At 34.6% G+C, this 19,238-nt stretch overlaps 1 protein-coding gene across 7 annotated transcripts in view; it reads left to right on the top strand.

Moving 5' to 3' along the window:
- LOC140158510 (cGMP-dependent protein kinase 1-like) overlaps positions 1-19,238 on the top strand; it is a 168,912-nt gene that overhangs the window by 106,558 nt on the left and 43,116 nt on the right. For all 7 annotated transcript variants that reach the window (XM_072181619.1, XM_072181620.1, XM_072181625.1 and 4 more), the window contains exons 8-9: positions 2,414-2,508; positions 8,513-8,581. In XM_072181619.1, coding sequence (XP_072037720.1) covers positions 2,414-2,508; positions 8,513-8,581 — 164 coding nt within the window. The remainder of the gene's footprint in view (positions 1-2,413; positions 2,509-8,512; positions 8,582-19,238) is intronic.

Raw genomic sequence — 19,238 nt, 5'->3', positions numbered from 1 at the left:
GTTACTCGTGATCATTACGAAGGATCATGATGAACGCGATGTGAAGTTCATGGTATACTTGTGATCATTACGCCTTGACAGTTATGTGTGCCAAGGTCATGTATACAGAGGAATCAATTATTGTTCTGTCAGCTTTAGTTTAGTTGTTGTGTGGCACTAACTAAACAGCAGTAAATTGAATTCAAAGTAAAAAAGAAGAAAGTGTAGTGATTTAAAGTGCACTACGCACTGGCTCAACGCTTAGACGTTAATCAACAAGCTGCAGCATACTTTACAGGTTATCGCTGCCCACCACAGCCCCATATCATTCCATACACCATAAAACAACAACAATTCAGGGACTTTGCAGCTTTTGGAGCACACACCTAAGGTATTCCACAATTGACCTTCACAGCCAGGATCAGCTCCCTGAGTTTTGTACCATGATTACAACAAGACAATTAGCAGGAATTTCAAACTAACGTTTGTCCCTGCAAAAATATAAAAGCAGTTCATTCTCAATCCATTTGAATGGATTTATAATGAGAAAATAAATGCACACTTTTATAATTGTTTGGTGAGATGATACAAATTTGGAAATATTTGACAAAGTCTTGTATTTGTGTTAAACTGATGGCCACATCAAATTTAGGATATCTTGGCTGCCACTACCTGATATAAAATATTGTTGATATTGTATGGCAAAATCCTTTTTGTTTTACCTCCTAATGTAATCTCCATCACAATTGGACTTATAGCTCCTGAAATGTGTTTGTACTTGCAAAAGATATTGAATACTCTTTTGACAATCTTCACAAATCAATTGTACCAACATAAAATTGATTTTGTTCCAGCATATCACCTCACACATTCATACATAAAAATTATTATAGGAATGATTTCACACAATATGACAAACATGACTTGGATATCCGGAAATAAGTAGAAACATGTTGATAGGAAATGGAACTTGGTATGTTTATATTGGATAACAACACATACTGCATCACGGATGTAAGTTATGAATATCATATGTTTATATAGGCATGTACTGCACCAAATACTGTGTGATTAGAGGGTAAAGAGGATGAGTGAAACCGTGGAGTGAAATAACACTTGAGATGGGAATTCTGGGACAAAGAGTAAAGGGAAGAGACAGTTGTAGTTTTAAAGCAATCCTTTTTTTCTCTTCTTTGTTTTAAATTTCTCACTGAATTTACTCATCAAACCTAGCAGATCATGTTAAATTCCACTCTCTATCAATGTGTTTCTACGGAGAAGGGTCCGCCTAAGCTCGGCTGGCTCTTTGTGTCCTTGAGCAAGGCACTTCACTCTACTTGCTTAGTGCTTCGGAGGGCACTTTAAGCTGTCGGTCCCGTGTACATGTTTTCTTACATTAATGTAGTGGACACATTAAAGAACGTCACATGCTATTCGAAAAGAGCAGGGGATTATCCCGGTACTGTTGACTGTACTTCAAAAATACACTCATCTACTCCTAGGTTCCAGAGTAAAAAATAAGTACAGCTTGTCTGTACACAGTGCGATAATACTCATACATATGAGGGAGGCACTTATAAGGAAGAAGGAAGGACACGTGATGTGCAGTAATGTGAGGGAATAATGGGTGATGATCCCAGTAGAAACAGATCGATGATGCAGGGTGACACCACGTTTTGAGGTGCTTAAAAGTGGGTGATATGGGATCACATTCTAAGTAGAAACACTGTGAGGTGACAATTCTCGATTCACAATAAGAGCGCCAGCAGTTGCGATAATCGTTGATGTATCATGGGAAAAGGTCGACATCCAAGTCCGCTACGAATATTACCATGCTATTACATAGGAACACGTGACAATATTTTTTAGTTTGTCAAAATAAAGGTGTTACACGCGAATCGGTACTCAATAATACTTAATAATGTGATTTGAAATGAGCACAATTAATTTTTTATCTATCGATTTGCGTGTAATACCGTTATATTGACAAACTAAAAAATATTGTCACGTGTTCCTATGTAATAGCATGGTAATATTCAGATGTTCGGAATTGATGTCGAATTTTCCCATGATACATCACGATTACATCGCAAACCGCTGGCGGCGCCTTTATTGTGAATAGCGAGAATTGACAGGGTACACCAGAAGTCACTTAAATGGTGATAAGCTGCAATACATTGCGCATAATCCAAACCTGACCTTACGCAGCTTCAAGGTCACAAAACAGTGTTTCTATTCTGATCTGTGAATGGTTACCTGCATTTTACAGGGCCTAGGGCTGTAGCAACGACTCAGTTGATGGCGACACATATCAAAAATATGGATGAATAAAACGGGTTACGCAAGGTGTTCTGTATAAACATGTTGAATGTTAGAAATACCTTCCAGAATAAAGAAGCTTTACATCAATCTTCCGTATTATATTTTCATCTAGGTGAGAATTACTCAGTTAGTAACTGGCAACCCAGAACCTCAAGAAGTACGTAAGCTTAAACTAGGGGATTACTTTGGAGAGAAAGCATTACTCAGGTAAGCTTATATAGTCTCACTGTGGTACGTGGCATAGTTCAATTACATCCATTTCACAATCATAGGTCAACATTTGACATCAAGTTGAAGGAGATGAGTTTTTGTATTCAAAGGTCATTCTATGCATGAACTAGCTAATATTGAAGTTAAAAGATGTGAGATTCTAGCGTTGTTCATAGCGAACTAATTTTGTTTGATTATAAATCTGGTTCCATTGCTGTTATTGTTCAATGCAAAAAGAACGCCTATAATTATGGCAATGGAACTTGGACAGAGTTCATATATTATCTAATATTAGAACACCAAAAGAGGACAAGATTTTAAAATAGATATGGAATCATTAGAGTTAAACAAAATTGGATGAGATTCAAGAATTATTTTTTAATATATAGGCCTAATAGCAAATTGCAGTGTATGTCTTCCATTTTGTCACACTTGTTCATGATTTGGTTGTGGTCTATCATTTTTCCATATTTCTATGTTTTTAAGTTTACTTGTTTCTTTATTGTATTTAAAATGTTGTTATTGTCTTTTAATTTTTGATTTAATTTCTCTCTGTTCTTTTCTGTTCTGTTAAATTTATTTTATTCATAGGGGTCATGGGTAAGTATAGTTAAATTCAGAGAATACCATACGCTTAGTCTTTTTGGTGCATATTGCATTACTATATATGGAATTATATCAATGGGTCACAAGGTCAAAGGTGTAAGTTTTCCATGTTTTTCCAGGAATTGAGATGTCATTTCTAAAAGAGCACAGACGGAAATTAATTTGAAAGCCGAAAGCAAAAAAGAATAAGTGACCTTCACCTATCACCTTGTGACCTGTCACTCAAAAGATGAAGGCATTCTACAACATTCATTTCTCTGTACACAATACATCTGATATCAACATCTTCTCTTGCACTCTGCAGTGAATACGGCTTTTATTTTAATGAGCTCATTACCTAATAAAACTATATTTATACAGCACCAAAATTTTGTAGCCTTTTTCGATATATGGCGGACCCAATAGGATGGCGCTGCATGAAGTGGGTTAAGTCTTTTGAATTTGCCGGGTTTTACCCAGATTGAAGACTGCCCTCCTTTTGTGTACGCCATACTTTGAAAAGGCTAATTGTGGTTTAGCAAACTATATAGCACAAAAATTCATTTTGGTTTAGCAATGTACTAACTTTTAAGTGTGTCTATCATTGCATATGGTTTGTAGATTGTGGAGTGATTCTTGAATATGCAAATGAGCTCATTAATAGCATAAAGGTATATAATACCAGAACTCATCATGCTTATACACCCTACCAACTTTGACATTCATATGCTATTGTATATTTATGTGTTAGAGTTAAGAAATGGTTTCTTCAATGCACACAAAGATGAAGACCAACCATCTATACAACCAAATGTATACAGCTTCATATTTAGATAAACAACATACTCAAACAAAACAGCTTTAATTGAGGGGAGCCAAAATATTGAGGCAGTTAGTATAGGCATGCCAGATGCACCAAAACCTATATATTCTTATTATGAACTTGGTGTCAGAGCAATACATTAAACTTGGTGTCGGAGCAAAGGGAATCCTGTCTTATAGTATTTTTTGCTTGGTATAGTTGGTGAAATGGGTCTTCTAGTGGTGGCAGGAACCCAAAGGTGCTATACTTTATATATTTGTCACAGGTGCATAAAAGGAAAGCACTAACACTTAAATATACTTTGTATCACTTTGAGTTTGGTAGTGACATATGGGTGTATTTCGCTGGTAGCAGCCTCAAATCACAGGCTAACGTAATTGTTGGCACACTTGTAGTGCAACCACATCAAGCATTCCCAGAAAACCCATCACTACCAATGTCAAGGTGAAATGGAGAGTATACTATTTTGGTGAATCAGTGAAATGTGCACTTATGTTACAAACTTAACAAGGAGAAAAATAATATAGAACTGAAAATACTATCTATTGTTGCTTTCCATATGTTAACAATGTGTGTGATTGCAAGAAAGTCATGGACATTTAGATGTGATATAGGATTACTTTTAGCAGATATAAGCATACTTATCACGTAGTACATAATAGTGCAGTACTACTGATTGACTGCTCATGGAATGTGCTAAGTGTGTGTAGATGTGTACCCTCAGGTAAAAACAATTTACATTTTTATTAACATTCATATAAATCAGATACTCTTGTTATTCATTCAGTTAGTAGGGATCTGATTTTCCCAATATTTTGCCATTTGCTTGCATTGCAATCATGAAAGATTAGGGAGACACTTTTTCCATAAAGCTTCTATGAAGTACCACTGATGGGAGATGCAAGTTCTTGTCACCTGGTTGTATGCTTCTTGTTTGTAATTCACTTTCACATTCCATGAGTAAGAAAAAACAACACACCAAAAATCAGTGTCCCAATTTCATAAAAGTCTAGTCTAGTGACATTCTTGTATTCACTTGGCAAATTGTTTTACACTGCTTTTCATCAGTCAGTGCAAGGAAATTGTAATTAACATTTTGTAGGCACAATTAAGTTAAGTTATTAATGGATTATGAAATGGTGAATTAAGTGAGCATAATTATTATAAACTGTTCCAGTCTTAAGCTTAATTAATTTTTAATTAATAAAATTAATTGTTGTATCTGCACTCAGTAATTCCTGGTGAAAACAGGAAAGTTGTCTCCAGGGTTGTCTCTGCCACATACGACATAGTGTAACACCCGAAATAAATTTGATAGTACAGGAATTCAAGAAAGTTGTATGTGACAGAGACAACATTCTTGTTCTTTCAGAAATTAAAGGATAATCAATCATGGTTTAATCTTGAATTGCCATTTAACATTTAAATATGAGGAAATGTCACTATCCTAACCTTTATATCATTTAATTTTACTATGTTAAGATTTTCATTGCAGTCTTATAGCTTTATTATTAATAAAAATAATAATAATAATAATATTGTTTTTGAGTCAGAATGTTGTATGTGGCCGATATGACATCCTTGTTCTCACCTTGAAAACACTAGTGCAGATACAACATCTTAATTATTTAATCTTTCTTTAATTAATTGATATTAAGGCAACACTATTGTTTAAAATGTTGGCAATTTCATCTACTGTAATTTTCAGTGTTTCTTAATATTAAGCAAAACACCAAATCCTCCTGTAAAATGATTAAAACTGTGTTTCCTTAAGTGTCCAAGGTTGGGATGTTCAAGTATTTTGTTTATCTGAATCCAGAATTTCCTATTAGTCTTGCTGGCTAGCCTTCCTGTTAAATTTGAAGCAAATTGTAGAGCAAATTTGTTTAGTTGTCTCTTTACCTTGCAGGGCATGCAGGTTGTAATAATAGTAATTCAGTGATTGCATTAAGGTTGACATCCTTGACCTTCAATGATTGTGTATGGTTGCTATGGCAACAGATGATGACAACATGACATACTCTGGGGAATGCCTTTCCAATAATACTTAAAACCAACTACGTTTTAAAAAGCTATAATGATGCTATTTTTGTCTGGCCTGAACTTGTTCAGAAAGAGATGCAGTCACATATTCAGCCTGTATGCATATGTGTATGTGCTATAAATTTACTGATTTGGTCAAGTTTTAACGATGCTATTTTTGTCTGGCCTGAATTTGGGTCAGAAAGAGATGCAGTCACATATTATCCCTGTACGTGTATATGCTATAATTTAAATTAGCTCTGATTTGGTCAAGTTTCATAAAATAAATGTACTTTTAAACATTTTTTATATAAAGTTAACGAAATAATTGTCCATGAAATGTCATCTTGGCTTTAGTTTCTTGATGTTTAAAAAACATAAAATACTCAAGACTTGTTTAATTAACAGAATTATAACATGTTAGAGTAGAATATAATTGTTCAAAAACAACATTTAATATAATATAATTTATATAACTCATACAAAGATTCTTATCATTTGATTGGTCAATTACAATTAGATATTTTTGCTGTTTATAGAAAAAGACTATTGCAAAAATTTATAAAATTATGATAAAGATTAAAGATGAAGATAAAGAATTTTATGTGAGTTATATAAAACAAATATTGAATGTTTTTATTCGTTCAATGTAAAGAATATTTTCATTCGGTTAAATATGAACTTAATTTGGCAAAGCCTTATTGAAAAGAACAGTCCATATTTCATGTCATAAAAATATTCTTACCATTGTACTCATTATAACATTCAATATTTGTATAATAATATAATATAATATAATATAATATAATATAATATAATATAATATAATATAATATAATATAATATAATATAAAACTAGTTGTGTCTTCTAAAGCGTTGGTTTACAATATGAAATTGGTCTATTTTGCCTTTAGATATAAAATGATGTTCATACATATCATTAAATTTGTAACATACAATAGATAGATGGCACCTGGGTACATTTAATTATGGAGATATAATTTTGATAGGCCTCTTCTATTAAATCAACCTAGATATTATGTATGTATTACCAATTAAGTCTGATCACTGCCTTTATCAGTTTCATCTTGGGCCAAAAAACAAAATAGTTATGTTGCCCTTACTGACTGACCCTAAATCCTGATAAATTGTGACTTTTTTTTAATGACAATTTTTAGAGATGTTTTCAAAATCTCAATGTTTTCCACTTTTAGAAATGAATGTTTTATTGAAAGACTAGTCTTAAATTGATTATCCAGTAGTCAAAATTAACAATGTCCCTCATGGCAGAAGCATTATTTAATATTTTGTGAGATTTTTAAAAACTGAAGGTTTAAAAAAAATATTTTGACCAACCAACCAGCCAACCTGATTTTTTCCATTTAAGGGCAACACAACAATTTTTTTGGCCTTATGTTGAACTACATTTCAACAAGATCCCAAAGATAAAACTGGAATCAATGATATTTTTTCAACTTTCTAAACTTTAAATTGAATCCTTTGCCAGAGTGATACATACATTTAAACACCCATATTTCCCCCAAATATGAGTACTCTAGACATGGGGGTCTTCTGTGTACTCCGAACATGGGGTTATACAATCCATAAAGTACTTATATCTGACAATGGTTGACCATGCTTTGCACTCACAAGCTCCTCTAAAAGCTTACACATAGAATGCATTTTTGATCATAAAAAACTGGATTCTGCAACACACTGTAATCAGAGCCAGAGCTAAAAATACTAGTTTGCATCTGGCGATCAACTTGGTGCCTTCATCAGAGAAAAGGAATCACAGAAAATGTTGACAAATATTGCTATTTTTCAAGGCAAAAAGCAACCTTTCATAGCATTGTTGGATGATGACATGGTGCCTTCAGAAAAGAAAGTTCCAACTTTTGCGCCTGTTTATATGATTGAAGCTGCGAAAGTAGCAATTAGGTACACTGTTTTACCACTGCATTAAGAAATTTCAATCGCCATGACATGTTTCCGAGTTTGATTGACAGATGACGTCAGATGCAAACTAGTCTTTTAATTCAGACTCAGACTATAAACATGTAATCTTCTTTTTTGAATACTGTGTAGTGGGATATTTTCGCTGGGTTAATTTTTCACAATTTTATCAATTCTGGACAGTTTAGTGGGTGTTTAATTCGTGTTTCCAAATATATTCATATTAAGTACTATGCGTAATTATTATTTTCGCAGGGTTAAAATTTTGTGGCTGTCTGTTCAGCTGCGAAAAGCGCAAAAATTAAACCCCGCAAAAATTTACCGCTGTATGTGTAGAGCCTATGGTAAAAGTGGACATTTTTGTCTGATTACTTTCTTGCTTGGTCAATTTTTAATTGTTTTAGTTGCTTCTAAATTTGTGATTCTAAGCCTCTTTACATTGACCTATACCTAGGAAAATATTTATGCATTGTTATTTTTGTGGTAGCTGCTTTGATTATGAAAAGAGGGAAAATAAATATTGTACAAAAATTGTCACTTTTATAGTAGTCAAATATGTACAGCATGGACACATAATAATTTCATTATTTGCTTCTTTTGTTTCTATTATTACAGTGAGGATGTACGTACAGCTAATGTCATTGCAGATACTGGTGGCTGTGAGTGCCTTGTCGTCGACAGAATGTAAGATATTGATGTATCTTTTTTTCCAAATTTGTGAAATGGTCTAATCCATTCAACAAAGTCGGAAGTGGAGCAAGAATATTTTAAAAAACATTACATGTAATAGAAAAAGGAATATTTCACAGTGTCAAATCTTCAAGTGTGCAACAGATTTGAAGTTTTCAGTCAATCTTAATCTTTGGGCAGTTGTGATGAAAAAGCTCTATTTTCACAAATGTTGAGTTTGACTAGACCATTTCTGTAATTCCCAAAAGCCTATGGCATTGTTGATGCCCACGCTGGCAGTGACAATCTGCTCGTCAACCTGGGGCAGTACTCGGTACAATGTGCTGCAATATGGGTCTCATTTTTGGGCCTCTGGTGTAGGCCTAACAATGGTTTCCATTTCGGTCAATGTTGACATTAAAATGGGTATTGAAAAGGAGATTAGCATGGATGTTGACAAATTTAAGATGATGCACATGTACAGTCCAACCTCTTTTATCCGGCCATGATGGGACCAAGCATTGTCCAGATAAGTGAAAAATCCGGATAAGTGAATTTTGTGTAATTTTGCATCAGACTGTCCTTAGTACTGAAATTGGGACAACAAAAGATTGTTTCAACATGGGGTAATAACACTAAAAGATGTCATTTGAGAACTTTATGCAGCATAGATATGTCATTCTAAGCATTCAGAGCATGGCATTAAGGTTTCAAATCACCAAAACCACATTTTCCTGTGAAGATTTCACAGCCGGATAACAGAGAGATCCATATAAAAGAGGTCCGGATGAGAGAGGTTGGACTGTAATAGGGACAGATGACCTTGAAATTATGCAGGCACCACGACTAGACCCAAAATGTTACATTTACAATCACTGTCTCAATTTAGGTCACAGTCAGTGGAAGTTTGTTAATTGCATTTGCAATATTGTGCTGGTAGTAATTTCTACATCGTCTACAGCTGTAGAAATGCATTATGAATGTGTAGGTAGAAATACATATATAAATGTAAGGGCATGCACATATTGGTGGAATACTTTATTGGCTTTTATACAATTTTCAACTAAAATGTAGATTTAATTTTTGGAGGCAATTTTACTGGTTTTTTGTTTTGTTTTTTTAATCCAGAATTTTGTTAATGTGTTAAATGCCTAAGAAAAACATTTCAAAATATATTTCCATCATTTATATATAAATATACAGTAAGCCAAAGAAATAAGGTACCAGTCATGTTCACCCCTGTATATCCTAAATAAAGACAAATAGGCCTATGTCATAACAAGCAATCAATTTTTGTACTCTATAGCTCTGATTTAAGACCTTATTTGTTGAAATTGGTTGAAAATTAAAGAAACGGTGATCGAAAAACCTAATGAAGAAACAAAATCAAAAGTTGCACTTTTGTGTTCTAATCAATGAAAGCACGACGCTGGTTTTAACGTGCTAATCAATGGAAGCGCAGCGCTAGTTCTCTTGTACACTAACACTTTGTGTACAAATCAATAGGGCATTTAATGCAGCAAACTGCAACTTTTAAATTGGTATATTCCTTGGGTTTGGGGATCGCTGTGTCTTTATTTCTTGAACAATTTCAACAAATGAGGTCTTAAATTCGAGCTGAAAGATGCAGCTATTGGCTGCTGGTTCCAATTATGACATATATGTCTTTGTTTAGGATATACAGGAGGTGAACATAACTGATACCTTAATTTTTTGGCTTACTGTATTTCTGATAGTGGTTTTACAAGGGAGATGAAAGCAAAGCACTGAAAATTGGGATCATAAGAAAGGTCTTTCCTAACAGCTTTATTACTGAACAGGCAATAGATATTTTAGATATGGTGAAACATTACAATCCTGACGTAAAATTAAAAAGCTAATCAAAACAAATACAAATCATTTTTGTTGTTGTTGTTGAACCCCGCACCTAAAACATTTTTGAGCCACTTATATGGTCAAACCAAAGTACATTGATTAATCTTAAGCAAGGAAAACCCCAAGACCAGCGTACATGTAGTAAAATTGTGTAAAAGGGAAATTCAACACTTTAATAACAAGTTCCTTTATTGGTGATGTGTATAGACTTGGTCAGACTGCAGGAAATGTCAGACATCAAATGAAATATTTCCTTGATTTTTGAACTCTACACTATGGACATATACAGTACAAAGTGACAACACGGGTGTATGCAGCGTGTAAACAGTGCGCAGTGTTGCGTCTATGCTGCAGGTATGCGTGCCTTCAAAGTTTGCACAATGTATGCGTCCGCATCATTACTTTGTACTTCAGAGTAGACCGACTGCAGTTGTCATTTTCCACATTCAAACAAAATGTTTGAACTCTTTAAAATGCCAAATTTGAAAATGACAATTCTTAGTTTCAAGTGACTTAAATAGAACATGTGAATTAGGACAAGTTGTTGAACACATTTTTTTCTGAGATTGTAGGCCCTATAGGTCCAATTGGTCAGGTTGTCACCAGTTTTACAGCTGTGTCACCACAGCGCCAACAGAATCAGGCTATCTCTTGTTTTAATTGGAATTTTGTTTTGCTCAATTAAAAAATCTCTCCACCATGAATCCTATCTCACTTCTACACTCTTCCTTTCTTGATGTTGTTGACCTCTACAACAAGGCATAACATAGTAAATGGGATACCCTTTGATGACATGTCCTTAGGGCTTAATCCCCTAGGCTCTCTGCAAAAACAAGCATTTTTTCCAATTTAACAGATAAATAGCCCCTTGTATACAACATCCTGAGCGCATCGGTAATTATACATTCATGTGTAAAGCTCTTAGTTTAATCAGGCTTCTAACATGCACTTTGTACGAGTAATATGTACTCAATTCCCATATAGATTTTGAGGCAGAAAATGTTACTGCTGAGTGCAAGACTGTGTGCAGTGGCATGTCCTGGGGGGGGGGGGCTCAACACTTGCTGTAAAACTCTCTCTTTAGCCTGAAGGCTAATTGTTGTCAGTCATCCCTGTGGAAGTTTGTTGTCTAGGGCAGATCAGACCAGTAAATATGCATTACCCACAGGTTTGCATTACTATAATGGGATGGTAATTTGATGATTGCTTGGACCAGTCAGAATACGACAAAAGTGTTTTATTGATATTACAGTAACCACATGATTGAAGTCAACTAGTTTATTATGCGAGTGATTTGCTGGTAGGGACAATAATAAGTACCGGTATTTAATGTAACAATTTGAGTGACACACTTCAATAGTATTTTTACAGTGGCTCTGGACCAGGGGGTGGTCCCCCAATAATTTTGGTGGCTATGAAAAAGTACCATTGGGCCTCCCCCCAATAATTTGGACCTGGTGCCATTCCCCCCATATAAAAAATCTTCCAGAACCATAGTTTTTACCTATGGCAAGTTAGTGACATCCATGCATTGAAGCAGCTGTATGTTTCGATCATATCTTTAGGGTGGGTGTCTTTAAGGTGTATAAATGTATGCCAGCACTTTGAGTCTGAGGAGTAGCGTCACGGGTGGGGGTGGGGGGAGGGATCACAAATCGATTGCAAAATATATAAAATAGGAAACTTGCTGAAAAATGGCTTGTGCCCCTCCCCCATTAGAGCCGGTGCCCCCCTCCATCATGGTCAGTGTCCCCCCAATATGATGACCCATGCTACGCCACTGCTTTGAGTGAAGACTCCTGATATGATGCTGCATGCAAGGAAATACACCCTGAAGCCGCACACAATGAATTGCATAGAGAGGTCGCTGACTCAATAAAAGTAAAGTTTAATACTTGCATCTGTTAAAAGTAAATATTTAAAAACATGTAGACAAATAAAACAAAAACACAAATAAATCCCATCAAAGTGCAATACAAATACCAATTTATGACTGAATAATGCAATGTCACCTTTATAAATTTCTCATTTAAATACTAGCAGTGATAAGTACCGCTATTAAGAATCATCAGAACCATCTTATTAGTCATATTAGTCAATTTAGAGTTTTTTTAATCAGTAAGGAAACTCATTTCCATTCATAAGCTCCAAATCCATAAGTTCAAAGCATAAATCCTCTTTTTCTCCCCTTGATGAAGTATCTGTAAGAGTCATTGACCTTTCTGAGAAGCAATAAGAGTTTGTTATCATTGCAGTTGTGATGTACTTACAAGAAGAGATCTTTCAAATGCTGATTTGAATTTTAAATTGATCTCAAAATGCCAAGACTAACCTTTAGTTGGGAGGATGGGTTGGTGTAATGGTTGAAGCCCCGGGTTGAAGCACTCACATCTTATCACCTCGGTTTGATTCCCAGCAGTACCTCAAGTGAGCATCATTACCAATCCATGACCATCCTCACAGGTTTTGTTCCCTGATGGGTAGACTTGATTTTCCTCTACATTTCTAAAATTAAACCTCTTCACAGATTGGTTTTTTGGGGCTATTCCAGTTGAAATCAATACACCCCCTATGGAAGACATGACCTTAATCTCACAAGCAGGGGGAGTAGATTTCAAATGGAGTCACCCATTCAGGTAACCCTATTTGATATTCACACTCCTTGTGTGGAAGATTAAGGTCATGTCTTCCATAGGGGGTGTATGGATTTCATCTGGACTAGCCCATTCTTGCCCAGTCTTGTCCAGTCTCCTCATCTGATGCACTTAACAACAACAGCTTCAAATCCACTTAGTAGATGACAAGTCACATATTATAAATCTATACTTTTTCTTGCTTATTTTGTTAGAACTATTGATTGTTTTTTAGCCATGTTTGTACATAGTTACAGTTATTTTCATGAAGATAAAAATAACAGATGATAATTAAATCCAAGTTATATATTTTTTGAGAATTTGTGCTGGTAAGGCAAAAAATATTTCTTGTATTGCCCTCTCTGATTTAAATTTAAATTTGGAGATGGTATTAATTGTTAAAGTATTTCATCTATAGTCTGTCTACATAGAAGTACAAAGTAAATAGACCTCAGAAACTGAAGGTATGAGAATAATTATTTCAGTGCACAGCTTTTTTGGCGCGCCAACTGCTGCACGATTTGTACTTGCCGAGCGCACCACGCTCTTTACGCATTCGCGTGTGACGCAAAGCATCGACCCCCGATGCCACAAATTTGGTTTGTTCTTCTATGTGGACAGACTGTAAACTTGACTTTCTAATATAACTTAATATTTTCCTAAATGTAGCACTGTACAAGTATGCTTGGTTTGATAGTAAAAGCCATCATACCATCAGGGCACTGATACGTCATTCATTTAGTTAAATACATAGATAGATAGATGCAAGCGATACTAGAGTACTAGCCTACTACTAAGCTAATACCACATCCATTATAAAGTGGGACGAGGACTTGGCCTCTAATTGATTGTGTTTTTACATGTAAGCCAATGAAGGATCCATACCTATTAATTCTCACCACTCAACTACCTTTTGTCATTTCATAAAAATTGTTGAGGGTGTTGTTGTTACTTTTGCATGTTAGCCAAATTTGACTTTTCAATAAAAATGAAACCTGGCCAGGTTGAGAGATTAGAAACTTTAAGGTAGAAACAGGAAGGATGTTTGTCAAGTTTTGTGATTGTAAATAAATAACAAATTTTGTGAAGGAATAAGATTCATAGAAATAACTATATAAATGGCAGATAACTAAAAAAAGATGCATTGGTTAATGCACAGGCATAAGCCCACAAGCCTCAGCACACTTAACAGGTATTTGTTGGCCACTGTGGCCAAAGACTATAAAATATATAAACTACTTGGCAACAATCTGGGACTTGCAGTTCAGAAATGCACAGCCAGGATCAGCTCCCCAAGTTTTTGTACGAGTAACTGCGACAATTAAGCAATTATTTTCCTCCCCCGGTGGAAATTTAATTTAGCTTAATTATTCATCGAGAATAACAGTAGCACCAGTATTTTCGTGATCCACAGCCTCATCCCCCCACTTTTCCCAAAAAAAGTTGAGATTTTTACACCACTGGATACCTCTGGCTAAATAATGTTTATGTACCAAATATTTCTTGCAGATTAATTCGTTTAGCAAAAATATCGCTAAATTTGAATTTCGCTCTGGTGCACCAGAACGAAATTACAACATATTGTCTATGGAGCAGTGTAATACACATAATCATGCATAACTCGCAAAATCGGAATCAACTGAAATTTTGGAAATAAGCTTTTTTCGTGGATATCTACTGAAAAATGTCATAAAAAGAGGATGCTAGGATCATGAAATCCTCCTTTAACAAAGGAAAACAAAACAATAACAACAACATATCTTGACATAAAGAAAAGTACTTTTTGATAAGTTTGAACAGTCCTAATATAATAATTGGTCATCTGTAAGGCCATACCAAAGATGCAAAATAAAAAGAATTACTAAAAAAAGAGTATGATAAAATGTAGATGATAGAATTGTATAATAGCTGCATTGTTGCCATGGATACATAAATGTTTTATGTAATCAAACTTATTTATATTAAAAATAATACCATAAATATATAGAATTAAGAATGTTTATTTTTCAGTTTCCGAGTAGTTGGCCGGATATGCGAGTATAAGATCATATCAAACAATGAAAATGAATTAAACACCTACTCAGATATTTAAAACTTCAAGTCTGACAAGTTAATTGAATGTCAACTGGCTGAGTGATCAGTCTTTATAAAAGCTATAATACATGGTGGTCCAAAAACAACTTTACCCAATTTTAAAGGTTAATTTCTCAAAATTGGAAAGCCTGTTTCAAATTGTTGTTACATATTCTGATAGACCATCTATCTGAGAGTATTAGGTAAAAATAGGAATGAAAAGAATTTAAATTCAAATTGTGACGCCAGTTTTAAGTCAAATGGTCAAAATTAAGTTAGTCCATGCGTAAATCTATGGGATGTGTCATCAGTGTGGTGCAATTTCGTCAAACTTTGCGTGAATCAAAATCATGGAAATTCATTCTTGCAAACTCATATTGCAAGAATCAAGAGAATCACTTTTGGAATAGGGATGAATTTAAGAGAATTTTGATTTTTTTCGCAAAATAAGGTTGGGAGAATCGTTGCAAGAATCGACCACTGTGTCACAATAGAAAATACCTTGTTTAATTTATGCATGGACAAACTTAATTTTAACCATTTAACTTGAAACTGGTGCCCCATTTTGAATTTATATTCTTTTTCATTCACATTTTCACCAAATAGTGTCTTTCAGCATTTGCAACAACAATTTGAAACAGACTTTTCAACTTTGAGAAATTTACCTTTGAAATTGGGTAAAGTTGTTTTTGGACCACAGTGTACATCAGTTTTTTTTCTGATTGGTGACCACCTGGTCAGCTGAATGGTAAATATTATGGGATGTACATCAATGACTAACACTAGGATCCACAACATGTTCATCTATCAGGGCACAGTTCTTTAACCCCAATACATACATTCATTGAATGGCCCTAGAATATTTGGGTTCAAAAACTCATACTCTGCAACTTGAGGTCAAATTTTGCACTATGATTGTTTTAATTGGGGTTATTGAACTATTCCACTGGAATGAGGCCATTGTGGTCTGTAAGGTAGTGAGCATTAATTAATCTCATAGAAAGCGCCAGTTGAATTGTTTATTTTTTAAGAATAACAATAATAATTTTGTTTGAACAATGCTTGTGAAACAGCGGCACTCGTCTACCTGAAGGTGTGTTCTTGTACAATGATAAATTAAACTTAAAAGTATAAAAAAACCCAGTATGATGTAAAAGGAGCAAAAGTAAATTAAACAACTACAACATTAACTAGACTTAGCTGTGGTCTAAGACCACGAACACAGCCGTGTTGTGACCCCTTTTAAAATGACCTTTGTCCCCCAAATCTACGGAAACCCCATAGGCATTGGCTTATGTCAATGTATGTGTACACATAGTATCACTCTGCTATGTTATTTGTGACAGAAGGGATATTTTGAATGTTTTTCGTCTTGGACCGGAAGTGACCCCTTAATGACCTTTTGCCCCAAATAAAAAAATACCACATATACATTAGGTAAACATAATTCATGTGTACACATACCGTCACTCTCCTATGTTTTTCTTAGCTTATAACATTGTTTGAAGATATTTGGTTTTATACCGGAAGTGGCCACTTAATGACCTTTGACCCCAATCAAAAAAATACCTCATATACATTAGGTAAATATAATTCATGTGTGCACATACCGTCATCCTCCTATGTTTTTCTTAGCTAATAAAAAATTTTGAAGGAATTTGGTTTTATACCGAAGTAACCCCTTAATGACCTTTGACCTCAAATCTGTGTATGATTTATAGACACTAGGTAATAATAATGTATGTGTGCAAGTTGCGTCACCATCCTACGAAATTTGTGGGAGAAGTAGCATTTTGAAGGTATTTCGTTTTATACCGGAAGTGACCCGTTAATGACCTTTGACCTCAAATAAAAAAATACCACATATACATTAGGTTGATATAATTCATGTGTGCACATACCGTCACTCTCCTATGTTTTTCTTAGCTAATAAAATTTTTTGAAGGAAATTGGTTTTATACCGGAAGTGACCCCTTAATGACCTTTGACCTCAAATCTGTGTATGATTTATAGACACTGCGTAATAACAATGCATGTGTGCAAGTGGCGCTACTGTCCTACTAATTTGTGGGAGAAGTAGCATTTTGAGTTGAAATCACGTTTTTGACCCCTGTGACCCCTACGTGACCTTTGACCCCACGAAATTCATGTGACATGTAGGGGCCTGGTCAGTGATGATAGTGACCAAGTTAGGTTAAAATCGATGAATGTATGTAAATACTAGAGCAAATGTAATGGTCGGCAGAAGAAGAAGAAAGAAAGAAAGAAGAAAGAAGATCCTGTAAGAAAAAAGACACAGCCGTGACTAACGTCAACGGCTGTGTAATTAAAACAGTGAAAACCTGTTTTTAGCTTCCGGACATTGAGGTTTTTTTTACAAAGCTGTTGGGGTTTATATGTTAACAGGAAACAATGTTTTGATTTAAAAGTCATTAACTTTACCTTTGCAAATCTGACCTTTGAAGAGAACATATGTGACCATCCACATCGAAACGCTCGTAAAGTCGGCCCCTGGTCAATTTTGTTTTCTTCTGTGTTTAGAAAATATATATCATAAGCCTTACAATGATATATCATTTGACTTCAAACGATATCCAGAAGCGGAGTTATGGCTTGTTAAACTTTGCTCCTTCAGTAAAAAGGTACATTATTTTGGTGCTACAATATTATCTCTTTTTCTACATTGCTGGTATTAAATATCAAATGGTCATAATTGGCGGTCACTTCAAATCATCCCCAAGTCAACAGGGTTCAGGAATGTCCTCTCATTGTTAATTGTTGGTTAACCCACCACTTGAACAGGATTTAGCCAAAGCAAACAAAGACTAAATCTATTTACTATAAAGCGCTCCACAGACTCCGAGTATTGTACGTACAATATTGTATGCAACATATCTACGTTATTTTATCTATTGCCATTCTATTTCCAGTAATGTTTACGTTCTAACGAATGTTTGATGACGAAAAATCGATAATATGTTACATGTAATATCTAGTAGAAATATATAATCGATTTTACGTCATCAAACATTCGTTAGAACTTAAACATTACTGGAAATAGAATGGCAATAGATTAAACAACGTAGATATGTTGCATACAATATTGTACGTCAGTACAATAAAAAGTCTGAATACTGCTTTAGTATAAGCTTATTATCCTCTTCAACAATAGGATTAAAGATTGGTATTTGACTGGACTGAAATGAGAAACTTGTAGGACAATTATTAGGTACATTATGAATACAAGCTTTATACACAATTTGGACTGTAACTCAAAATACAATTTGCCGACTTTACGAGCGGTTTGAGATGGATGGTCACATATATAAGGTTAAAAATGGGGGTAAATATCAAGTGATATGATATCAAATCAGGTTATGTCAAAAAAGCCAGTATCATCCAGGGCCTGAGTTTGCATTATAAGGTATATTGTGCATGACTATCCAAGCATATAAAACTATATTATATGAAGTACAGCTTGTGTTCAAATTAGTATAATGCAAAAACAAAAAAAAATTATGGGGCAATAAAATGTACCTTTGAGTATAAATTTGCACAAAATAGGTCATAACTCAGATTTTGTTGTGAGCATCTAGTCTGTAAGAATTAAAATGTTTTACACATCTTCTCTGGTTTTGTTCAATGTTCTATCTATGCCTAATTGAGTTTCTGTGTGGGTGAAATACTTGAAAGCACTTAAAAACCATGTCTACCTGGGCCACTTTGATCCACTTCTACTGATGTCGGTAATTGATTGTTATATTTGCATTGTATACCTGAACATCATTGCATGTCACAAGATAACTTAGCAAATATTGAAACCTCTTGACTTGTAGATTCACAATATACATTGTTTAAACAGTTTTCAAGTTTGGTTGATATATCCTGCTATTGCTGATATCTTTACATAGAGAGGCAAACCAGGGGGAGGGGGTACAGAGGGAGTAGCCCTTAGCTCAAAATACTAAGACAAAATGGACTAAAAATTGTATTGTGCATCTTCCTTTGGTCCAGTTTTAGGCCACAAGTGTCCTCATTTTTGAACATTTTGCATTAAAATTGCAAATATCGCTCATTCTACAAAATCCGGT

The sequence above is a fragment of the Amphiura filiformis genome, chromosome 8, assembly GCF_039555335.1.
Source record: "Amphiura filiformis chromosome 8, Afil_fr2py, whole genome shotgun sequence".
NCBI lineage: Eukaryota > Metazoa > Echinodermata > Ophiuroidea > Amphilepidida > Amphiuridae > Amphiura > Amphiura filiformis.
Note: the sequence above shows the minus strand (reverse complement) of the source record. Positions and strands in the feature narration are given on the sequence as shown.